Consider the following 26,486-nt stretch of genomic DNA (forward strand, 5'->3'; position numbering starts at 1 on the left):
TTAGTTGATCATTGTAAATTGTCCTGTGATCAGGCTAGCATTAAATGGGTAAGTTGCAGTGCAGTGCATCTTATTGGGCCAGAAGGGCCTGTTGAAGTTCCAAGTACATTTATTATCAGTATATAAACTAGATACAACTTTGAGGTTCATCTTCTTGCAGGCAGCCAGAAAACAAAGGAACAATAGAACCCATTAAAAAAAATCCACATAGCAAAGACCATCAAACACCCAATGTGTGGAAAAAAAGAACAAATTATGCAGACAATAAAAAAGTAAACAAATGACAGAGAATCCCTGAATGCAAGTCCACAGTTACGGAGCCAGTTCAGTGTTAATGTGAGTGAGGCCAGTCCAAGAGTCCAGTGGCTTCAGGGCAACAACTGCTCCTGAACCTGGTGACCACTGATATATAACCATTCCTCAATACGTGATCCTGTCAAGATGAATAAGGCAGATGATCTAGTTATTTATGGTGTTATCTGCTGTGTGATGCAAGGCTCATCAATTATTGTTTTCCTACTTTATCTTTAATGCAGCAAAATCTCTTAAAATTGTACCTGCAAATAGACAGAGAGAGGAAAGCAGAGAATTTGGCAATATCTCAAAACATGTTTGTAATAGAACGTTTTTTTAAGGGAGGAAGTGAAGTTGCAAAGTAGAAAGTTCAAGGAGATACTTCTTCCTTCGAATGAAGTGCAAGAGGAACCTATCAGTTATAAGGACTGGAGAACAGTATGAAATGGAATGGTGAATGGGGCTATCAGATCCAAAGCTCAGCAAATACCAAGCAAGGCTCTGGCATGTGGTTCAGCGAAAATTGACTGATGAGTAGCTGGTTGAAGTCAAAGAGACGATGGGATTTTTATTAATTAAACTCCTGATAAGTTTGGTGTGATTTTTTTTTTGGTGTAGCATGTTCTTATGCAAACCTTGATTTTGTGTCTGTTGCTTGGTTGGTTAAGTCGTGCTCAGCTCAACTTTCTCTCTGTTTGCAGATGGTGGGTGTGTCCGATGATGTCCATGAGTATGCAGTGGCCTTGAAAGACACTGAAGATAAAATTGCACGCTGCCCTGCAAAGGTAAATAAATGAACCGTTTTTTCTAGTGACACACAGTGATCTGTGATGATGCACATATGACTAAAGAAATTACTCCTCGTATTTGTTCTAAATGTATGTCCCTCTATGCTGAGGTTATGCTCTCTGGTCCTAGACTTCCCCAACATAGGAAACATCCTCTCCACATCCCTCTATCTAGGTCTTCCAACATTTGATAGGTTTTGATGAGATCATCTTTCATTCTTAATTCTAGCAAGTAAAGATCCAGACTCATCAATCTCTCCTCATGCAATAAGCCTTTCATTTCTGGAATCATTCTTGTGAACCTCCTCTGAAACCTCTTCGATGTCAGCATATCCTTTCTTAAATAAGAGGCCCAAAACTGCTCACAATACTCCAAGTGAGGCCTCACCAGTGCCTTATAAAGCCTCAGCATTACATCCTTGCTTCTATATACTAGTCTCTCTCTTGAAATGAATCCTAACATTGTCTTCCTCACCACCAATTCAACCTGCAAATTAATGTCAGGGAATCTTGCAAGAGAGCTCCCAAGACCCTGTTCTCCCCATTTACAAAATGGCTTATGCTTTTATTCCTTCTACAAAGTGCATGACCATACACTTCTTAACACTGAATTCCATTTGCTTCTTCTTTTCCCATTCTCCTAATCTGTCCAAGTCCTCCTACAGCTTCCCTGCTTCCTCAACACTACCAGCCCCTCCACCTATCTTTGTATTGTCTGTAACCTTAGTCACAGAGCCATCTATCCCATCATCCAAATCATTGATATACAAATTAAAAAGAAGTGGTCCCAGCACTGACCCCTGTGGAACACCATTAATCACTGACAGCCAGTCAGAAAAGGCTCCTTTTATTCCCCCTCTTTGCCTGCTGTCAATCAGCAAATGTTTTATCCATGCTAGTATCTTTCCTGTAATACCATGGGCTCTTATCCTCTCTATGCAGCCTCATGTATGGCATCTTGTCAAAGGCCTCTGAAAATCCAGGTACAAAACATCCACTCATTACCTTTTGTCTATCCTGCTTGTTATTCCCTCAAAGAATTCTTACAGATTTGACAGGCAAAATTTTCCCTTAAAGAGGCCATGCTGACTTTGGCCTATTTTGTCATGTGCCACCAAGTACTCTGAAACCACACCCTTAAATGACTCCAAAATCTTCCCATCCACTAAAGTCAGGGTAACTAGCCAATAATTTTGTTTCTTCTCCCTCTCTCAATTCTTGAAGTGTCGAGTGACATTTGCAATTTTACAGTCCTCCAGAACCCATGGATTCTAGAAGGAGAATCACTAATGTCTCCACAATCTCTTCAGCGGCCTCTTTCAAAATCATCTGGTCCAGGTGACTTATCTACCTTCAGACCTTTGAGTTTCTAAGGCATCTTCTCTCGAGTAATGGCAACTGCACTCATTTCTGCCACTTGACAATCTCGAACTTATGGCATGCTACTGGTATCTTCTACAGTGAAGACTAATGATTCAGTTCATCTGTGTCCTCCATTACTATCTCGCCAACGTCATTTTCCAGTGGTCCAATATCTACTCTCACCTCTCTTTTTACACTTCATACATTTGAAAAAACTTTTGGTATGCTCTTTGATATTATTGGTTAGCTTATCTTCATACCTTGACTCTGTTTTATACCCCCTAGTTCAGTCCCTTTCTACTTATATCCGTGACACTTCACATGCTCTCGATCTTTTCAATGATTTCAGGTTCCCTGGCCCCCTTCATCTTTTTTTCACTATTGATGTCCAGGCCCTGTACACCTCCATCCCCCACCAGGATGGCCTCAAAGCTCTCCGTTTTCTTCGGGACACCAGACCTAATCAGTTACCCTCCGCCGCCACACTCCACTGCCTAGCAGAACTTCTCCTCATTTCAGCCTCAAGTCAGTGCCCCCCAAATTCCATCAGTATGTGGACTTTGCAACAAGAGGGGAGAACGCGTTGGACCTTGTTTACACAAATGTCCCTGACGCATACTGGGTGGAGCCCTGCCCCCACCTCGGTTGCTCAGACCACATCTCTGTTATGCTAATCCCAGCATATAGACTGCTTGCAGGCACTCCAGACCAGTTCAGAAGAGGACATTTAGGCAGGACACTGAAGACTTCTTTGGCACGGGGACGATGGTGGTGCCCTTGAAGCACGTTGGAACGATGGAAGTTTGCGTACCGTCCCGACCGTTCAACAGACGACGCCATTGCCATCGCCCTCCACCTGGCCCTAACCCACCTGGACAAAAAAGACACATACATTCGAATGCTGTTCATAGACTTCAGTTCAGCATTCAACACAATTATCCCTCAGAAACTGATTGGAAAGCTGAGCCTACTGGGCCTGAATACCTCCCTCTGCAACTGGATCCTAGACTTCCTGACTGGGAGACCTCAGTCAGTCCGGGTTGGGAGCAGCATCTCCAACACCATCACACTGAGCACGGGGGCCCCACAGGGCTGTGTGCTCAGTCCACTGCTGTTCACTCTGCTGACCCACGACTGTGCTGCAACACACAGCTGGAACCACATCATCAAGTTCACTGATGGCATGACCATGGTGGGTTTCATCAGTAAGAATGCCGAGTCAGCATACAGAAAGTAGGTGCAGTGGCTAATGGACTGGTGCAGAGCCAACAACCTGTCTCTGAATGTGAACAAAACAAAGGAGATGGTTGTTGACTTCAGGAGGGCACGGAGCGACCACTCTCCGCTGAACATCGATGGCTCCTCCATAGAGATCGTTAAGAGCAGCAAATTTCTTGGTGTTCACCTGGCAGAGAATCTCACCTGGTCCCTCAACACCAGCTCCATAGCAAAGAAAGCCCAGCAGTGTCTCTACTTTCTGCGAAGGGTGAGGAGAGTTCATCTCCCACACCCCCTCATCCTCATCACATTCTACAGGGGTTGTGTTGAGAGCATCCTGAGCAGCTGCATCACTGCCTGGTTCGGAAATTGCACCATCTCAGATCGCAAGATCCTGCAGCGGATGGTGAGGTCAGCTGAGAAGATCATCGGGGTCTCCCTTCCCACCATTACAGACATTTACACTACACGCTGCATACGCAAATCAAACAGCATTATGAAGGACCCCACACACCCCTCATACAAACTCTTCTCCCTCCTGCCATCTGGGAAAAGGCACTGAAGCATTCGGGCTCTCACGACCAGACTATGTAACAGTTTCGTCCCCCAAGCCATCAGACTCCTCAATACCCATAGCCTGGACTGGCAGCAACTTACTGCCCTCTACTGTGCCTATTGTCTTGCTTATTATTTATTGTAATGCCGGCACTAGGTCTGTAATCTAGTGTAGTTTTTTCTGTGTTTTATGTAGTTCAGTGTAGTTTTTGTATTGTTTCATGTAGCACCATAGTCCATGGTCTCATTTTTACTGTGTACTGTACCAGCAGTTATGGTCGAAATGACAATAAAAAGTGACTTGACTTGAAATAATTTCTCATTGGCTCCTCCCACTTCTTTCAAACAAAAGGGGTAGCCAAGGGTATTTGTCTGAGTCCCAGCTATGCCTGCCTGTTTGTTGGCTACATGGAACAGACTATGTTCCAAGCCTACACTGGTGACCATCCCGCATTTTTCCTATGCTTCATCGAAGACTGGGTTGGTGTTGCTTCCCGCACCCAGGCTAAACTTGTCGACTTTATCCACATTACCACCAACTTCCACCCTGCCCTAAAATTTACCTAGTCCATTTCCAATATCTCCCTTTCTCGATCTCACTGTCTCTATCTTCGGAGACAGCTTATCCACCAATATCTATTATAAACCCACAGACTCTCACAGCTACCTGGACTATACTTCGTCCTACCCCTATCACTTTGCCAAGCATCTACACTCCTTCTGCCAGAAAAAGCAGATTCTCCCAGTGGCTACTTATTTTAGTTCCACATCCCATTCCCATTCCAATATGTCCATCCATGGCTTTCTCCCCTGTCGTGATGGAGCCGTACTTAGGCTGGAGGGTGGCCTCCAACCCGATGGTATGAACATTAATTTCTCAAACTTCTAGTAATGCTGCCCACCCTCCCCCCTGCACCCACTTCACCATTTCCCATACTTTCTTTATCTACTTACCCGCCTATTGCCTCCCTGTGGTCTGGTGCACCTCCCCCCAGCTCTTTACTTCATCCCTCCCCTTCCAGGTTTAACCTGTCACCTTGTCTGTCTCTTTCCCCTTCCCCCACCTTTAAAATCTACTCCTTAGGTTTTTTTTCTCCAGACCCACCAAAGGGTTTCAGCCGAAACATCGACTGTACTCTTCTAGTTGCTGCCTGGCCTGCTGAATTCCTCCTGCATTTTGTGTGTGTTGCTTGCATTTCCCACATCTGCAGATTTTCTTTTGTTTACCTTGCCTTATCTTTTCCCCTCTTATGGGTTTTTTAGTTCCCTTATGTTTTTTTTTAAAGTTTCTCAATCCTCTAACTTCCCTTTAATTTTTGCTCTTTTATATGCCCTCTCTTTTGCTTTATGTTGGTTTTGACTTCCTTGTCAGCCACAGTTGCATCATCCTGTCTTTAGAATACTTATTTGGGATGTATCTATATGTACCCTCAAATTAAAGTAAAGTCAAATCAAATCACGTTAAATTATCATTCAACCATACATGGATATAGCTGAACGACGCACTGTTTCTCTGGGGCAAAGGTGCAAAACATTCAAAATAGCAAGCAAATATTCAAAATACTGAGCAAAGAAACATATTCACTCGGGAAAAAAAAATATGTATATAGTCCAGGACCCTGAGTGCCAGTGTCCAAGAATTGATAGTACAATCTCCCAGTAGTGTGCAGACACAGTACATACACACCAGTCTGTCATTCCACCACTCGAACACTGGGGGGCAGCACCAACAGGAGAGGCCAGCCCCCACCAAGTGTGGATGCCATGTTGTAACATTTCACTATCTTCTCACCTGGTCTGCTGCAACAGGCAAGCTTGAGGCTTAGTCCTAACTAGAACCGAAGCTACACAGCTACCATGTGATCTGTCCCTCTACCAGGCAAGAGTAACAGGCCTGCAGCAAGTGAAATGTCCGAGACAATCTCCCATGGTTATTCTGCACAAACTCCGATGTTTCTGAGTAGTGAGCAGCAACACTGTCTGCAGCCAGGTCTGCTCCTCCGAACCCAAACCAGCTTCTCCGAGATCCCGACCACCTCCTTTCCTGATATCCCTCTAACACCCCAGCCAGTCTCTTCAATACCTTGGCTGGCTTCTTCTCCAACATTCTGGCTGACCGCTTACCTAGCTCCCTAAATTCTGTCTTCAGGACCTCCTCATTTTTCCTTATCGGTGTCAGTAAAACTTCATGGACACAGTCTGAGACATTTCTGTCCCTGGCACCTGGGAGGCAATGTTCCATTTGGGTGTTTCTATCACATCCATGTCTCGTATGGAATCCCCTATCATTACTCTTCCTCTTTTTCTCTCTCTTCCCCCCCCCCCCCACTTCTGAGCCACAGCACCAGACTCAATACCAGAGACCCAGTCGCTTCCCCCCCCAAGGGAAGTCATCCTCTTCAGCAGTATCCAAAGCAGTGTACTTACTATTGAGGGGAATGTCCATAGTACTAGTTGCCCATTTCCCTTCCCCCTCCTGACAGTCACCCATTTTCCAGCCTTCCTGTAACTTTGAGGTTACTCACTGTAGCTACTATCTGTCATCTCCTCAGCTTCCTATATGAGCCAGTCATTGAGCTGCTGCTCCAGTTCCTTAACAAGTTCCTTGAAGAGTAGCAGCTCAGTCCACCTGTTGCAGATGTGGTCGTCTGGGAGATCTCCCAGAATTCCCACACCTCTCAGGAAAAAAAACATAATACAGCCTCTGGAGCCAATCTTACTGCTCGAACTATGTACTGACAGACAAAGATTGAAGAATGAATAAGAAGACACTTAGCAGATACTTACCTTGCACAAACCTGTTTCTACCAAAGCTTAATGTGCCAAGGCCTCCCCACTCTAACCCTGGTCCACTCACACAGTGGCCCCTCTACTTTTTCCTGCCTTATTTTTATTTGCTGTTGCTAACAAATCATGACTTCACTGCCGAAAAAGGCCAAAATGCCCCAAAAGCTCCTTTATTTGAATCTTTTTCTCCCTGATCTGTGTGAAGACTACTGCACATATTTGACTGTGATTGCACCACTGAGAAAAGCCCAGTTATAATTATAAAATTATAATATCAGTTATAATCCTTTTGAATGGCAGAGCAGAAATGTTGGACATGGTGTTGCTCATTCTTCATATGCTCTAGTGCATGTGAGGTTGCTGTGTTATACAAGGGTTGGAAAGTCAGGTAGAGATTTGTGTCAGTGAACCAACTCTATATTAAGGGTGGATTTAGTGGGCAAGCGATCAATGAGTGTGGATGGCAAGCTTTTTCTGCAGAAGATCTGGGCTTTCTTATAAAATGGAGACTAGTTCTGTTGGTTTATCACAAGTTGAATCAGAAGGAGAGAAATATACACAAAATGCAGGAACAACTCGGGTCAGGCTGCATCTATTGAAAGGAATAAAGATTTGACATTTTGGGCTGAGGCTCTTCATTGGGACATCAGGAGAGAATACCTTCAGCACAGAAGGAAGCCATTCTACCATCAGGATGTTGTTATGTTAACATAAATCCCTTTTATGTCCTTGAGCTTTTTTTCCTTTTGTATCCCATTCAGTTAGTCAATTCCAGTATTAATTTGTACCTTTTTTCTTCCTTTCAGAGGAAGGATATTCTAGATGAATTAACAAAGAGTCAGAAGGTTTTCTCTGAGAAGCTGAATCATCTGAGCCGCCGGCTAGCTTGGATAAATGCCACTATCTACTCCAAGGTAAAGTGAGTCTTAGAGTTGTGAATGTTGATGCAAAGAGCCATTCTCCTTTTGCATGAAGTCTTGACTTGGGTAACACCAGTCGCTGGTTTGATTTGAGTTGGTCAGAGTGAAATGCTCAACTACACATAACTGGATGATTTTTTTTGTTTGCGGAAGTGCTGTCAGTGGGAAAGAGAACCCCACTGGAACACTCGTAACTTCAGTATATTGTCACCGCCAAATGAGTCACATTAACTTTAATAGTTTTATTTAAAACAAAAGTCGAGCAAATAATTTGCCAAAAGATTAGGCTAGGTAGAATTTAGGCAGTTTTCAAAATGTTAACTTTCTTTGTCCGTGGTTGAATGAAATTATTACTTGTTTCAGGAGAAGATGTTGGACATCTACTGGCTACTGCAGGTGTGCATAAGAGTAATTGAACACAGCGACCAGACTAAGACATTATTTGCATTCATGCCAGAGTTCTACATGAATGTTGCCATGAACAGCTACAGTGCTCTGAAAAATTACTTCAGTCCAGTCAACAGCATGGATGAGCTGCCTGGTAAGTGCAGTGGGTAGCACCACTGGCTTTGTTCTACGACTTGGAAAAGAGTGCCTGTCCTTGGAGGATTTGTCTAAGTTCACTATAAACTTCCTTGCACAGTTGGATATTTTTCGGACATTAGAACATGGAAAATAAAATACTACAGCGCAGTACAAGCCCTTCAGTTCACAATGTTGTTAACTTTTTCATCTTTTGACCTACTCTAAGATCAATCAACCCTTCCCTCCTATATAGCCCTTTATATTTTGATCATCCATGTGCCGAAGAGTTTATTACAGTGCCTATAAAAAGTATTCCCCGCCCCCCTCCCCCCCCCCCCCACCTTGGATATTTTCCTGTTTTACTGTTTTACATACGAATCACAGTGGATTTAATTTGGCTTTTTTGAGACTGATCAACAGAAAAGACTTTTGTGTTCAAACAAATCTCTACAAATTGAGTTTATTACAATTATTAAACACAAAATAACTGATTGCATAATTACTCATCCCCTTCAAGTCAGTGTTTAGTAGGTGCACCTTTGGCAGCAATTACAGTTTTGAGTCTGTGTGGATAGCTCTCTATCAGCTATGCACATCTGCAATTTTTCCCCATTCTTTCTTACAAACCTACTCACTCTCTGTCAGATTGCATGGGGATTGTGAGTGAACAGCCCTTTTCAAGTCCAGCCACAAATTCTCAATTGGATTGAGGTCTGGCCTATGACTTGGCCATTCCAGGACATTAACATTGTTGTTTTTAAGCCATTCCTGTATAGCTTTGACTTTATGCTTGGTGTCATTGTCTTGCTGGAAAAGAAATCTTCCTAGTCCTGACGAAGGGTCTCGGCCCAAAACGTCGACAGTGCTTCTCCTTATAGATGCTGCCAGGCCTGCTGTGTTCCACCAGCATTTTGTGTGTGTTGTTTGAATTTCCAGCATCTGCAGATTTCCTCGTGTCTTCTCCCAAGTTGCCATTCTCTTGTAGACTGCATCAGGTTTTCCACCACGATTTCCCTGTATTTGTTGCATTCATTTTAACCTCTACCTTCACAAGCCTTCTGACTGCAGTGAAGCATCCGCACACCACTGTGTTCCACGGTAGGGATGGTGCGGTTTTGATAATGTGCAGCATTTGGTCTGATGGCCAGTTTGTTTTCATCAGACCATAGATTCACCTTCTAGCTGACTTCAGAGTCTCCCACATGCTTTCTGGCAAACTCTAGCTGAGATTTCATGTGTATTTTTTCCAATATTGGATTCTCTTTGCCACTTTCCAATAAAGCTGCGACTGATGAAGCACCTGGGCAATAGTTGTTGTATGCGCAGTCTCTCCCATCTCAGCCATTGAACCTTGTAACTCCTCCAAAGTTGTCATAAGTCCCTACTATAGTCAAAACTGTTGACTATAGTCCAGGTGTGGCCTGACTGGTGTCTTATAAAGGCTCAGCATTATCTCCTTGCTTTTATATTCTATTCCCCTGAAATAAATGGCAAACTTGCATTTGCTTTCTTTGCCACAGACTCAACTTGTAACGTAACCTTCTGGGAGTCTTGCACTCCATTGCATTCTCCATTGCAGCCATTGCATATTAAACTAAATGGAGTTGCTGAACATAAGGCAGCTGTAACTCAACACTAGTTCAGAAGACATGTACCCCAGTCTCAGTGCTCTTCAATACTGGATACCAGTGCTTCTCTTTGGTCTACATATGCTACCTAGTGGCAATGCATGGTAGCAAAGCACAGCAACAAGTACAAACTTTGTACATCAAACACATTTCTGAGAAAACCTCAAGATTCCAGACAATTGTGTAGATAAGTCATAGATTCCATGTGTATTTTTGGAGTTAGGTGTGAAGCTGAAGGGCAGGACCTCCAGGGTAACAATCTCAGGATTGCTACCTGTGCCACGTGCGAGTGAGGCAAGGAACAGAAGGATTATACAGATTAATACGTGGCTGAGAGGATGGTGCAGGAGGGAGGGCTTCAGGTTTTTAGATAATTGGGCTTTGTTCCAGGGAAGGTGGGATCTGTTCCGATGGGACGGTTTACACCTGAACTGGAGCGGTACTAACACTCTTGCAGGAAAGTTTGCCAGTGCTGCTCGGGGGGAGGGTTTAAACTAAATTTGCAGGAGGCAGGGATCCAGAATGTGAGAGAGGATAGCGAAATGAAGAATAAAGGACAGGTGGGGACTACACAATTCCGGAATATTAAGTGTGTAGTAGAGAAAAGTGAGGTGGAACAAGTGATAAGGAGGACTCATGTACAGAGGGATGGTCTGACGGAACATGGAGTTAAATGTATTGAAAGAATAAGTAAATTTAGGAAGGACAACAAAATTCAAGGGGCATATAGCCCGATGGGAGTTCGGGGAGCTGGGTTAAGCACAATAGGCAGCGATTTAAACAGAGAGAGGAGAAATGGGCTAAAAGTTCTATACCTGAATGCACGAAGTGTCAGAAATAAGGCAGATGAGCTTGAAGCTCAGGTGCGAATGGGTAACTATGATGTTGTTGGGATAACAGAGACATGGCTGCAGGGAGATCAGACCTGGGAAATGAATGTACAAGGGTATACGTGCTATCGTAGGGCAGAGGGGGTGGGGAGGCCCTGTTGGTGAGGAATGAGATTCAGTCCTTTGCAAGGGGGGGCATAGGATCAGGAGAAGTAGAGTCTGTGTGGCTTGAACTGAGGAACAGTACGGGCAAAAGGACCCTAATGGGTGTTGTCTACAGGCCCCCAAACAGTAGCATGGCTATTGGGTGCAAGTTGAATTGGGAGTTAACATTGGCATGTGGCAATGTCGCAGTAGTTATGGGGGATTTCAACATGCAGGTGAACTGGGAGAATCAGGTTGGTGCTGGACCCCAGGATAGGGAGTTTGTAGAGTGCCTACGGGATGCATTCTTGGAACAGCTTGTACGAGAGCCGACCAGGGACAAGACTATTCTGGATTTAGTGTTATGTAATGAACAGGATTTGATAAGCGACCTTGCAGTAAAGGAGCTATTAGGAGGTAGTGATCATAATATGGTAAGTTTTTGTCTGCAATTTGGGAAGGATAAGGGCAGCTCGGAGGTGTCAGTGTTGCAGTTGAGCAAAGGAGACTATGGAGCCATGAGGGAGGAGCTGGCCAAAGTTGACTGGACGGATAGCCTAGCAGAAAAGACAGTGGAACAGCAATGGCAGGTATTCTTGGGAATAATGCACAAGGTGCAAAATCAGTTCATCCCCCGGAGAAGGAAGGATTCAAAAGGGGGAAAGGGGCCACAGTGGTTGACAAAGGAAGTCAGAGATTGCATAGCATTTAAAAAAAAAGAAGTATGACAGCTAAGGTGATTGGGAAGACAGATGATTGGGAAATTTTTAAGGAACAACAGAACTTAACTAAAAAGGCAATACAGGGAGAAAAAATGAGATAAGAACGCAAGCTAGCCAGGAATATAAGGGAGGATAGCAAAAGCTTTTTTAGGTATGTGAAGAGAAAGAAGATAGTTAAGAACAATGTTGGGCCCTTGAAGAATGAATTGGGTGAAATTGTTATGGGAAACAGAGAAATGGCAGAAGAATTTAATAAGTACTTTAAATCTGTCTTCACTAGGGATGACACAAGCAATCTCCCAGATGAATGGATGGGCCAAGGACATAGGGTAACAGAGGAAATGAAACAGATTGACATTAGGAAGGAAACGGTGATGAGTAGACTATGGGACTGAAGGCTAACAAATCCCCAGGTCCAGATGGTCTGCATCCTAGGGTACTAAGGGAGGTGGCTCTGGAAATTGCGGATGCATTGGTAATCATTTTCCAATGTTCCTTAGATTCAGGATCAGTTCCTGAGGATTGGAGAATGGCTAATGTTATCCCACTTTTTAAGAAAGGAGGGAGGGAGAAAACAGAGAACTATCGTCCTGTCAGCCTAACATCAGTAGTGGAGAAGATGCTAGAGTCCATTATTAAAGATGAAATAGTGGCATATCTAGATAGCAGTGATAGGATTGGGCCAAGCCAGCATGGATTTACCAAGGGCAAATCATGCTTGACTAATCTATTGGAGTTTTTTGAGGATGTAACCAGGAAGTTAGACAAGGGAGATCCAGTGGATGTAGTGTACCTCGATTTTCAGAAGGCATTTGATAAGGTCCCACATAGGAGATTGGTGGATAAAATCAAAGCTCATGGCATTGGGGGGAAGACATTGACATGGATAGAAAACTGTTTGGCAGATAGAAAGCAAAGGGTAGCGGTGAATGGGTGTTTCTCAGAATGGCAGGTTGTGACTAGTGGGGTGCCACGGGGCTCGGTATTGGGACCACAGCTGTTTACAATTTACATCAATGATTTAGATGAAGGCATTGAGAATAACATCAGCAAGTTTGCTGATGATACAAAGCTGGGTGACAGTGTGACATGTGATGAGGATGTTAGGAGAATTCAGGGTGACTTGGATAGGCTGGGTGTGTGGGCAGATACTTGGCAGATGATGTTTAATGTGAATAAGTGTGAGGTTATCCACTTTGGGAGTAAGAACAGGAAGGCAAATTATTATTTAAACAATGTAGAGTTAGGTAAGGGAGAAATACAAAGAGATCTAGGAGTCCTTGTTCATCAGTCACTGAAGGTGAATGAGCAAGTGCAGCAGGCAGTGAAGAAGGCTAATGGAATGTTGGCCTTTATTACAAAGGGAATTGAGTACAAGAGCAAGGAAATTCTTTTGCATTTGTACAGGGCCCTGGTGAGACCACACCTGGAGTATTGTGTACAGTTTTGGTCTCCAGGGTTAAGGAAGGACATCCTGGCTGTAGAGGAAGTGCAGCGTAGATTCACAAGGTTAATTCCTGGGATGTCCGGACTGTCTTATGCAGAGAGGTTAGAGAGACTGGGCTTGTACATGCTGGAATTAAGGAGATTGAGAGGGGATCTGATTGCAACATATAAGATTATTAAGGGATTGGACAAGATAGAGGCAGGAAATATGTTCCAGATGCTGGGGGAGTCCAGTACCAGAGGGCAAGGTTTGAGAATAAGGGGTTGGTCATTTAGGACAGAGTTAAGGAAAAACTTCTTCTCCCAGAGAGTTGTGGGGGTGTGGAATGCATTGCCTCAGAAGGCAGTGGAGGCCAATTCTCTGGATGCTTTCAAGAAGGAGCTAGATAGGTATCTTATGGATAGGGGAATCAAGGGATATGGGGACAAGGCAGGAACCGGGCATTGATAGTAGATGATCAGCCATGATCTCAGAATGGCAGTGCAGGCTCGAAGGGCTGAATGGTCTACTTCTGCACCTATTGTCTATTGAAAGTTCAGTATATTATGTTCATATTGGTCAAGTGCAGTAGCTGATTGTATGAAATAGATGGGTCATGCAGGCCATGCTCTCTTCTCATTACTACCGGCAAGAACATACAAGGTAAATGGTAGGACACTGAGGAGTGCAGTAGAACAGAGGAATCTGGGAGTACAGATACATAATTCCCTAAAAGTGGCGTCACAGGTGGATAGGGTCGTAAAGAGAGCTTTTGGTACATTGGCCTTTATAAATCAAGGTATTGAGTGTAAGAGTTGGAATGTAATGGTGAGGTTGTGTAAGACAATGGTGAGACTGAATTTGGAGAATTGTGTGCAGTTTTGCTCACCTAATTACAGGAAGGATATTAATGAGGTTGAAAGAGTGCAGAGAAGCTTTACAAGGATGTTGCCAGGACTTGAAAAACTGAGTTACAGAGAAAAGTTGAATAGGTTAGGACTTTATTCCCTGGAGTGTAGGAGAATGAGGGGTGATTTGATAGAAGTATATAAAATTATGATGGGTATAGATAGAGTGAATGCAAGCAGACTTTTTCCACTGAGGCCAGGGGAGAAAAAAACCAGAGGTAATGTGTTAAGGGTGAAGGGGGAAAAGTTTAAAGGGAACATTGGGGGGGCTTCTTCATTCAGAGAGTGGTGGGAGTGTGGAATGAGCTGCCAGATGAAGTTGTGAATGTGGGACATTTAAGAAAAACTTGGACAGGTATATGAATGAGAGGGGTTTGGAGGGATATGGCCCAGGTGCAGGTTAGTGGGACTAGGCAGAAAAATGGTTCGGCACAGCCAAGAAGGGCCAAAAGGCCTGTTTCTGTGCTGTAATATTCTATGGTTCTATGGTGATAAACCTGATTTTGATGTAATTTGATGATGTTATCAAAGTTGCTTCATAGTGATCAGAGTATTGCTTGTTCAGATAGACAATAGACAATAGGTGCAAAAGTAGACCATTCGGCCCTTCGAGCCTGCACCGCAATTCTGAGATCATGGCTGATCATCTACTATCAATACCCAGTTCCTGCCTTGTCCCCATATCCCTTGATTCACTTATCCATAAGATACCTATCTAGCTCCTTCTTGAAAGCATCCAGAGAATTGGCCTCCACTGCCTTCTGAGGCAATGCATTCCACACCCCCACAACTCTCTGGGAGAAGAAGTTTTTCCTTAACTCTGTCCTAAATGACCTACCCCTTATTCTCAAACCATGCCCTCTGGTACTGGACTCCCCCTGCATCTGGAACATATTTCCTGCCTCTATCTTGTCCAATCCCTTAATAATCTTATATGTTGCAATCAGATCCCCTCTCAATCTTCTTAAGGATAAGGATAGGTTACAGTGAGCAAGATCTGGAAAAATCAAGACAGTCAGTGTTATATCTTCAATAACAGATTTTAAGCTGGATAATATGATTGGTAGCATTCTAGATGGCTCTCATCCCCTCTACTGGACAGAGTAAGAGAAGAGTTCCTTGGGCCTCATTTTCCAACCATTCAGCCTCTGGATTCAGTGGATCACCCTTTGCAATTTGGTGAAACTTGATATCTGATTTTTTGGAATGCCTCTTCAATCCATTGGGATGACTCAATACTTCCTGGTGCTTACCACTTTAAATCTCCACCCCATATGCCCTCTGATGCCTTTGTGACCTCCTGTCCAATGTAAGCTGGAAGGATAGCATCTTGAATTTTGTCTGAGCTTGATACCCAAACCTCCAGAAACAATAACAAATCCAAGAGTTTCAAATAACTTGCCTTTTCAGTTGTATTAGATCCTGCAATTCTGCTAAAGGCCATCCATTTGTAACATTGGCTCACTTTTTCTCTCTTACTAGCATGGATTGACCTGGGCCTTTCCTACAACCAGCATTTCACAGTTTTTACATTACTTTATGTTCTCTCCTTCTAATGGCCCCAAGTAACTTAGCAATAAAATAACTTTGTGTTTATCCCAGCAGCCAGAGTCCTTAACTCTCTCCACCACGCTCTTTGCATCATAAAACTAACTTGCTTCATCTCTTAACCAATAAAGTATTGAATAAAGTTTTTCTCCCCAAATGATTGAATTCATTCTGCAGTTTGAGAGGGAGAAGCTTAAGTCACATGAATCAGCATCACAATGGTATAAAAGGAATTACAGAGGCATGAGAAAGGAGTTTACAGGGGGATTGCAGGAGGATACTGGCAGGGTTGACGGCAGAGCAGAGATGGCTGGTTTCTGAGAATAGTTCACAAGGGACAGGATAGATATGACCCACAGAGGAAGAAGTTCTCAAATGGTAGGAGTAGGCAACTGTGGCTGACAAAGGGTATACAGTATCAAAAGAAGTGGTCCCAACACTGACCCCTGTGGAACATCACCAGTAGCTGGTAGACAACCAGAAAAGGATCCTTTTATTCCCTCTCACTGCCTCCTACCAATCAGCCAATGTACTAACCATGTTAGTAACTTTCCTATAATACCATGGGCTCTTGGTAAGCAGTCTCTTATGTGGCACCTTGTCATAAGGCCTTCTGAAAGTCCAAATATACAACATCCACTGTATCCCCTTTATCTATCCTACTTGTAATCTCCTCAAAGAATTCGAACATCTGGCAAGATTTTCCCTTAAGAAAACCATGCTGACATTGTCCTATCTTGTCCTGTGTCACCATGTACTCCATCACCTCATCCTTAACAATTGACTCTTAACATCTTCCCAACCACTGAGATCAGGCTAACTGGTCTATAGTTTTCTTTCTGCTGCCTTCCTTCATTCTTAAAGAGTGGAGTGGGATTTGCAATTTTCCAGTGCCATGGCATGATGTCAAATTTCAATGACTTTTGAAAGACCATTACTAATGCCTCCACAATCTCTACAGCTACTTCTTTCAGAACCCTAGGGTGCAGTTAATCTGGTCTGGGTGACTTATGTACCCTGAGGTCTTTCAGCTTTTTGAGCATCTTCTCCCCGTAATAATAATTGAACTCACTTCTCTTCCCTCATACCCTTCAATATCTGGCACACTGCTAATGTCTTCCATAGTAAAGACTGATGCAAAATGCTCATTTAGTTCATCTGCCATCTCCTTGTCCCCTGTTATTATTTCTCTGGTCTCATTTTCCAGTGATCCTATATCCTCTTCAATCTTTATTTTTTTTACATACTTGAAAAAACTTTTACTATCCACTTTGATATTGTTTGCTAGCTTACTTTCATATATCAGCTTTTCCCTCCTATTGATTCTTTTAGATTCTTTCTGTAGGTTTTTAAAAGCTTCCCAAACCTCTATATTGCCATTTTTTTTATATACTCTCTCTTTTGCTTTTACATTAGGTTTGACTTCCCTTGTCAGCCACAGTTATACTATTTTGTCGTTGGAGTATTTCTTTGTTTTTGGAATACATCTGTCCTGCATCTTCCTCACTTTTCCCAGAAGCTCACATCGTTGCTCTCTGCTGTCATCCCTGTTGATTTACTTTGGCCAACTCCTCTCTCATATCACTGTAATTTCCTTTACTTCGCTGAAATGCTGCTACATCAGACTTTACTCTCTGCCTTTTAAATTTCAAGTTGAACTCAATCATATTGTGATCACTGCTTGTTCTTTTACCTTAAGTTCCTTAATCACCTCCGGCTTATTACATAACACCCAATCCAGCATAGCTCATCCCTGAGTAGACTCAATGATGAACTGCTTCAAAAAGCCATCTCATAGGTATTCAACAAATTCACTTTATTGAGATCCATTTTGAACCTGATTTTTCCAATCAATCTGCATGTTGAAATTGCCCTTCTGACATGCCTTTTCTATTTCCTGTTGGAGTCTGTGGTTCACATCTAGCTACTGTTGAGAGGCCTGTATGTAACTGCCATCAGGGTCCTTTTACCCTTGCAGTTTTTTAACTCAACCCACAAGGATTCAAATCTTCTGATCCTATGTCACATCTTTCTACTGATTTGATGCCATTCTTTACCAACAGAAACACGCCAGCCCTTCTGCCTACCTTCCTATCCCTCTGATATAATGTGTAACCTAACTACAGCCATTCTTCAGCCATGATTTACTGATGGCCACAACATCATACCTGCCAATCTGTAATAGTGCAACAAAATCATCCGCCTTATTTCTTATATCTCTGTGCATTGAGATATAACACTGAGTATTGTATTTGCTACCCTTTTTGATTCTGCATCCATGCTGCACTGGTACACACCCTGCTGGCTGCAATTATGTTCTATCATCTGCCTGCCTTTGCTGATAGTCTGACTGCATGGTGTCTCTGCTTTTTTACCATCCGTCCTATTCTCTTGAGAGGTTATCCCCCTTAACAGTATCCAAAATGGTATACTTATTATTGGAGGGGTATGACCACAGGAGTGCTTGCGCTAACTGCTTATTCAAATTTCCATTTTTCATGGCAGTCGCCCAGCTATTAGCCTCCTGCAACTTCTGGGTGACTACTTCCCTGTAACTCTGATTGATTATCTCCTCACTCTCCCATACAAGCCAAAGGTCATCCAGCTGCAGCTGTTTGCACTTGACACAGATCAGTTTGCTGGGAGACTCTGGGTCTCCGAGGACTCCAACATCTGGCATGAAGAACATACAACAGGCATTTACTACACTAAGTACAGCAAGAGAAAGCCAAAAGAGAACCTTAACAGAAATGTACCCAGAGCCAATGTGTCTTTTGAGCTGAAGCCTCCTTTGATCCAATGCCTAGCTCTCCTACTCTAACCGCTGGCCTACAACCAACAATGGCCGCCTCATCAACGGCTTTTAAACAAGCATCACTGACCTGTGAGAAACCTTGTCGCTGTGGCATGCTCCTGCCACTGATTGGACTGCCAGAATGAGCCGGAAGGTTAAAGTAGGTAATGCCCTGTGTCCAGAGGAGGTTGTGATGGGGCAAATGCTGAGCTGATGCTTCAGTCTTTCTCCAGAAAGGATCTTTTATTTTATTTGCCATATTCTGTACATTTACATATATTAGGAATTGCTGTGGTGAGTTGTTGAGGATGTAACATGCAACTGTCACGTACACACAACCCTGTAAAAGTATCAGCAGCAATGGAACACACCTGGAGTCTGGTGTTGCTGTTAATAAAACACTCTTTTATTAGTAACTACCAAATATAGAAACTTAAACCAAGCAAACCAAGAGTTAGCAGCATATATAGGTGTAAAAAATAAAGTTCCCAAGATTATTCAAGTTCAGGTGGCAAGAGTTACAATCTTACGATGGTATGTAAGAAAGTTCAGTTCAATCCACAGAACTGAAGTGAGAGAGAGAAGTTTGTAATCCAAATAAACAGGTGTGGTCGATTTTCCCGTTGTCCACCGAATTCTTCAAGTTAGCCAAATGTGACTCCACTAAGGCTACCATCTTCAAGTGGTAGAACTACCAACCCAGGCAAGAGTTTAACACACCAGTGGTTCCTATCGGGTCACCCTTACACACACTGTGACAGCCACTGATCCAGTTCCACGACATTTGAAGTAACTCCAACAGTGATTTGCCAGAGGGGTATCTTCTTCAGTGAAATACCACACCAACACAAAGGGTAAACACACAGATGGTATTCACAAAGGTTTTCCCCCTCACCAGAGAACCCATTCTTGTGGATTGACTATGTGACATTTCGTATTTGAATGGAACCAAACTCACATTTATGGGCTACTTGGAGAGAGTCCAAACAGTGATCTCTTTGTCACTAGGTTTCCTCTGTTTCAAGCCTTCCTCTCCTCTCTTCAAACTTCTTCCAATTGCAGCACTTGTGAGAGTTATTTGTCAATACTCTGGATCGATCTGAACTCACCCCTTTGGGCTACTGAAGGTTTAAACCACTGGTGTCTTTCATTGACCAAATCCATCTCAACTCAGACTGTGTGTGTCTCTGTATCCTTGTAACAAGCCGCAGAAAAAATGTAAACATTCATTGTCCATCAAATAACTCCACCTCTCTCAGCATAGTAACCGAACAATTTTGTAGTCAGTAGAAATCCAACAGTGTCCAAAAGTCAGTCTCATTCTCTCGGCGTTTTAAAGTGCCAATCCACAGAAAAAATTAACCCTGGGGGTATAAAAAACAACAAAAAAACTACCCTCAACAATTATATAGAATAAAGAATTATATAAAAAATAAATTTAATTTAAAGTTCAGGTATGCAATAAAATGTGCATAAGTAATAAATCCCAGCATGTATTTACAATGTAAACAGTGTTATAGAAGTTGGGTTGAAGTGTTTGCAGTGCAGTGATGGGAGAAAATAGAGAGGTTTGGGATGGAGCTAACTAGAATGGTTGATTAGATTGACTGCCTGGTGGAAGAAAACTTTAAGATTGCATTAAGTTTTTGTTTTAATAGTTTTGTAGTGCTTTTCAGAAGGGAACTTCTGGAAAATGTAGTTTTTCAGGGTGGGTGGTGCTCACAGTGGTTTTTTTTTTGCTTGCTTCTTTGTCCTGGACACATACAAGTTCTGTGGTAATGGTAGATTGCAGTCAAGTGAGCTGTAGTTTTTGTATAGTGAGAGGATCATACACCAAACCTGACAGAAATATTGTAAAAAAACCAATAATCCAATGGAGCGCTCTTATTTCAGTGAAACTTATTCATGTGAGATGCCCTTAAATAGTGTTGCCAGAGATCTGATAGAAGGCTATCTTCAAACAGAGGGAGTTTTCTCAGCATCAGCAGTCAGATTAGGAGAGAAAATATCTTTCCTGTTTATTTTTACTGTTTCAGCAATACAAGATTGAAGGAATAGTATCACCAGTTTCTAGTATATCACTGTGAGGCTGTAGTGAGGAATTACCCAATTGAGATGGCACGCCAGCATTCTGGAGACATTGATATTTTGTACTGGTTGGCCCAGTACCTGGGAACAGGGCTGGCGACACTGTTCAGATGAAAAGTAAACAAGGACGCAAGTTGGCATGTCCAAAACTATACCGGAGAGGAGGGGGGAATGCATTTTCAAAATAAGAAACCAGCACAGAACAAATGTTTTGAGTTGAGTCTTTAGTTAGTTGTACATTTCTTGCTGATATTTGTGATGTGTCTGGCTAGAAGAATCTGGTTTTGTTCAGATGCAACAGGCCTAAAGTAATTTCTTTCTCCACAGGGTATCAGGAGACACTGAGCCGATTAGCTGCAATCCTCGCCAAGCACTTTGCTGACTCTCGAATCATTGGAACAGGTGAGACATTGTGGGTCAGCTCTTACTTGATTCAGGTCAGTCTTTTGGGTGAAGTTCACTATGGCTGCTGGAATGAAGGTGATCAAGTTGTACAAGCCAATTGCCTAGTCTTTTAATATGTTCTGTCTACATGACATGTTTGATGCAGATTTAGAAATGCTTTACTCTGGTTGCAGGCTGAGGGATGAGGAACTTGTGGTCATCTGAGGATGTTGCTAAGGCATTTCTTTGGAGGAGACCAATGAGTGGCTCTGCTCAGCTCAAATGCGAGTTGTTGCTTGTATTGAATAGTGTTTAATTTCCCAGCCCGTATACCCTTTACCTTCTAAAACAAAAATGATCTTTTTAAGGTAATGAGGTAGACTTTAATGGGTTTTGACTTGGAAGTTAAAGGTCAATGTCTGTTGCTCCAACTCAGCAACAGTTAGGAAATTTTGGAGCTACAGGTTTGCTATTGGGTGTAGCTTTTGATTCAGTTGAGATGAACAAAGTGTTGAAGGTCCCAGGTCTGTGTGCAGGTAGTTTGAACCCACCAATACTTTGGGTGGTTGTACAGGCAGATATATTAGGCTTTTAAGAAATTCTTAGATGGGCATGTGGATGTTAGTCAAATGGAGGGAAGGGTTAGATTGATCTCGGAGTAGACTATAAGATTGACACAACATTGTGTTAATTCCATTATTATTTATTTATGTTTGTTTTAATGATTTAATTTGATTATTGTATCTGTAATTTTAAGGATACACAATATTTCTGATTTAAAACGAAGTTTATTTTGTAAGATGATCGAATTGTTACTGAATATTTGTGAATGTTAAACATTCCCCAAATATATGGTTAGCTTTTTCAGTCCATTAGACTGGTGGGGACACAGAGACTCCTCTCTATCCAGGCCATTCCAGAGTCCATCAGACTAGTTTTGTTGAAGCAGCCACAAGGCTCCAAGTTATGCTGCAGTGTTTGGAGCTAAATGAGCAGCAGAAGATTGAGCTGGGTACACAGTGGAACAAGTTTTGTAGTGTAGTGTGGTTTTGGTGTTCATTGTTTTGAGGCTGCTGGTATTACCTTGTGTTGTGCTGAATTCACTAACATCTAGTAAAAGTATTTTTTGTATTATTCGTTCTTAATTGCTTCACAAATAAAGATGCAAGGCAATCATTTCCAGCTTTCTCTGAATCCCATATTCAGCACTTCACCTTTCTGAGTGTTGGTTTTAGATTCTCATACTGTTCTAGGTTTCCAGGACCCATCTCCCACTTACTCTTCCTGTTCCTCGTGAATTGGATGGTACTCTTACCATTTTTGTCCACCATCATCCCTTTGCAGATGGACGTTAGTTGTCACAGTACCACCCCATTACTGATTTCACCAGTTGTGTATCACTCTAGTTATTGGTACTAACCAAGTCAGGTATAGAACATGGAATCAATTGCTCCTGGAAGTTCATATAAAGGTCCCATTCCCCACATCAGTATCTTGACCAGTTCCAATTGCTTCAAAGTACATTTATTATCAAAGTATGTATGCGGTTTTGCCCAGGCCTGCGCCCTGGAGAAGACTTTCCAGGCACAGATTCATGGTCTCGCAAGACTAATGGATGCCATACATACATGTATTCAGTATAAAACCCTGAGGTTTGTCTTCTCCACAACCATGAAACAAAGAATACCATGGAGTCCATTCAAAGAAAAACATCAACTTGGTCCCCCACCAAAAAACAACAAATTTGTGCAAAAGGCAACAAGAATTTTGGACCTTCATATGGATAGGGTGGTGAAGAAAGCTTTTGCTGGCCTTTATAAATCAGAGCATTGAATATAGGAGTTGGGATGTAATGTTAAAATTGTACAAGGCAAAATTTGGAGTGTCGTGTACAGTTCTGGTCACCGATTTATAGGAAAGATGCCAACAAAATAGAGAGAGTACAGAGGAGATTTACTAGAATGTTATCTAGGTTTCAGCACCTAAGTTACAGAGAAAGGTTGAACAAGTTAGGTCTTTATTCTTTGGAGCATAGAAGGTTGAGGGAGGACTTGATAGAGGTATTTAAAATTATGAGGGGGCTAGATAGAGTTGACGTGGATAGGCTTTTTCCATTGAGAGTATGGGAGATTCAAACAAGAGGACATGAGTTGAGCGTTAAGGGGAAAAACTTTAGGGGTAACACGAGGGGAAACTTTACTCAGAGAGTGGTAGCTGTGTGGAATGAGCTTCTGGTAGAAGTGGTAGAGGCAGGTTCGATATTGTCATTTAAAAAAAATTGGATAGGTATATGGACAGGAAAGGAATGGAGGGTTATGGGCTGAGTGCAGGTCAGGGACTAGGTGAGAGTAAGCGTTTGGCATGGACTAGAAGGGCCGAGATGGCCTGTTTGCATGCTGTAATTGTCATGTGGTTATAAGAACATTAACCAAACCATGTGCAAAAAACAAATTGCGAAAATGTTAGCAAGAACATTGGCCTCCCCCACACGTAAAAAAACAAATCATGCAAATGGCAACAAGAAAGGATGAGCAAAAATACAGAATATAAAAATACAAAATCAAACTACAGTCCAATCTGCAAACCGTAGACCCTGAACTTCGAAACCATCCTCCGACAGCATCGCGGGCGAGAGAGAGACCACCACACACAGACATATTTCTCTGGCAGCAGCGAGTGAGGCTGGTAGACAGAATTGAACATTCATTTGCCTTTTGCACTCACCTTAAATGTTTCAGTCTTCAACACTTTAATCGTGATTTCGGCAAGAAATGGAGTCAATTGTGGGCTCGTACCCAGTCTTGACCCTAAGGTCGCTTGTCTCCTGGAATCTCTCGGAGACAGCAAAAGGCCAGTTGATTCAGTCGGCCTGAAAACTTACCATCAAAACTGTCGATCATAGGCTCCAACATCACCAGAAACACATTTAAAAGAAAAAGATGTAAAAGAAAGAAAAGAAACAGTTTACTGTCTAGAAGATGTCACCCATGGTAGCATTGTTTGCTGGAGCCATCTTGACTGGGTCCCTAGGCCTCTAGCTATTTATTGTTACTATAGTAGCAGCCAGCTCTTCTGTCATTTAGGCCCTTCATGCCAATAAGGATGCATTAGAGGAAAAACTTTGTTTTATATTTTGCTACAACCAGATGTCCACTTCCCAATTAATTAGTCGTTTTAGTCCTTGGGTTTTAATAAAGTGAGCTGTCTTCCCAATTTATAGCTGCAGCTTAGTGGAGCGAAGACAATGTTACTTTGGGGTATGTTCATTATCTCATGCCAGATTAGTTCATCCAGTAATTAATCAATCCTGAAGATAATTTTGTTAATTAAGTTATCAATCTCCTTGTGTTTATTTTCTGATCTTCACAAGACATTAACTCCTTGCATGTGGCAACCTTGAAACTTTGGTTCACACTAAAACATTGCATGTCCCTCTATTTGGGGGCTGGCTGTTTTAACTCCTTGGCTACCAAATAAGCTACCATCTCCACTGCTTTCACCAATACATCCATAAGCAGAAATCAACTGGTGTTTCATGACTGCGTAGATAACCACAAACACTGAACAGTTCTCATGTACTGAGGAGGTTGAATTGAATGATGTCCTCTTGGCTTAATCTGTAACTTCTACTATCAGTTACTTCAATTATGTCAATCCATCCCTGATTAATGAGATTGACATCTCCTCCCTAGGATGTAGTGTACAGTACTGAGTAAGTTTTGAATGCATTGGTAGAAATTATTCACCCATTAATTAAGTTAATAAAAAGCTTTGATCCTCTCTCATTCTCTTTCTCTCCCCGTTTAGATATTAAGGATTCTCTGATGCAGGCTCTTGCCAGCTATGTCTGCTATCCACACTCTCTGCGAGCTGTTGAGCGCATCCCAGAGGATCAGTAAGTACAAACACCATTGGTTACTGCATCTGCGATCGACACACACTGAACACATTCTGACCAATGGGTAGATTTGCGTTGGTTGTTGTCTAGTGCAGGTGAAATCTTAATTCGTATTGCTGATGCTGGAAAACAATTTAACTTCAATATGGTGGGAGCTTTTGACTAAGGTGACACATTCTTGCAGTGTGAGTAAAAGAGAAATTAGGGTTAGGGTTAAGTCCGGTGAGGAAGGCAAATGCAATGTTAGCATTCATTTCAAGAGGACTAGAATATAAAAGCAAGGATGTAATGTTGAAAGTTTATAAAGCACCGGTGAGGCCTCACTTGGAGTATTGTAAGCAGTTTTGTGTCCTTTATCTTAGAAACGATGTACTGAAACTGGATAAGGGTCAAAGGAGGTCTGTGAAAATGATCCCAGGATTGAATGGCTTGTCATATGAACAGCGTTTGATGGCTTTGGGCCTGTATTGACAAGAATTCAGAAGAATGAGGGGTGATCTCACTGAAACTATCGAATGGTGAAAGGCCTTGTTAGAGTTGATGTGTAGGAGATTTTTCCTATGGTAGGAGAGTCTTAAGACAAGAAGACACAGTTTCAAAATAGAGGGGCATCCATTTAGAATGGAGGTGAAGAGGTATTTCTTTAGCCAGAGTGATGAATCTGTGAAATTTGTTGCCACAGGCAGTTGTGAAGGCCAAAGTATATTTAAGACAGAGTTTGATAGATTCTTGATTGGTCTGGGCATGAAGGAATATGAGAAGGTAGGAGATTGGACCTAAAAAGAAAATTAAATATTCCTTTAAACATTTCCCTCTTCACCCTTAATCAATGACCACGGATTCTAGTTGTAGTGTCATCCAACTTCAGGGGATAAAGCCTGCTTGCATTTGCCATATCAAAACCCTTCTTAATTTTTTTTTGCCTCTATCAAATCTCCCCTCAATCTTTTGAGTTCTAGAAAATAAAGTCTTAACCTATTCAACCTTTCCCTATAACTTAGGGAATTTAACAAGTCCTGTTAAATTTTCTCTGTACTCTTTCATCTTATTTACACATTTACTGTAGGTAGGTGACCAAAACTGGACACAATATTCCAAATTAGGCCTCACCAACATCTTGTATAATTTCAATATAACATCTCATCTCTTGTACTCAATATATTGATTTATGAAGGCCAATGTACCAAAAGCTTTCTTTATGACCCTATCTATCTGCACTGCCACTTTCAAAGAACTATGGTCCTCTATTCCCAGATCCCTCTGTTCTACTGCACTCCACAGTGCCCCATTGCTCATCATGCTCTGGTGGACCTCCCAAAGTACATTAAATTACATTCTCTGCATTAAATTCCACTTGCCATTTTCAAGATGGTCCAGATCCTGCTGCAAGCTTTCATAGTCTTAAGTTAGCAAACTTTAATAGTGTGAGCCAGAAACTTCAGTTGTTACAAACTTTGAAGGTAACAGTCACTCATGTGGTGAACCTTTGTTTAATAAACCTGGTAAGTTCCATTCCAAAATAAACTGAAGCACAAGCTGAACTTTGGAAACCTGAAGAATAGAAGTAGTGACCCAAAGAATACTAAACTCTAATGTGTTGTTTTATAACTATGCTGGTACATGAAAGTATGGTGAATCTGTTAAAATATTGTTCTTTTGTTTATTAG

The 26,486-nt window shown here is 42.2% G+C and overlaps 1 protein-coding gene across 2 annotated transcripts in view; it reads left to right on the top strand.

Moving 5' to 3' along the window:
* LOC132377967 (E3 ubiquitin-protein ligase RNF123) overlaps window positions 1-26,486 on the top strand; it is a 428,887-nt gene that overhangs the window by 175,327 nt on the left and 227,074 nt on the right. For both annotated transcript variants that reach the window (XM_059944516.1, XM_059944515.1), the window contains 5 exons: window positions 996-1,079; window positions 7,811-7,918; window positions 8,288-8,465; window positions 20,865-20,939; window positions 24,729-24,816. In XM_059944516.1, the coding sequence (XP_059800499.1) occupies window positions 996-1,079; window positions 7,811-7,918; window positions 8,288-8,465; window positions 20,865-20,939; window positions 24,729-24,816 (533 nt within the window). The remainder of the gene's footprint in view (window positions 1-995; window positions 1,080-7,810; window positions 7,919-8,287; window positions 8,466-20,864; window positions 20,940-24,728; window positions 24,817-26,486) is intronic.

The sequence above is a fragment of the Hypanus sabinus genome, chromosome 19, assembly GCF_030144855.1.
Source record: "Hypanus sabinus isolate sHypSab1 chromosome 19, sHypSab1.hap1, whole genome shotgun sequence".
Classification (NCBI taxonomy): domain Eukaryota; kingdom Metazoa; phylum Chordata; class Chondrichthyes; order Myliobatiformes; family Dasyatidae; genus Hypanus; species Hypanus sabinus.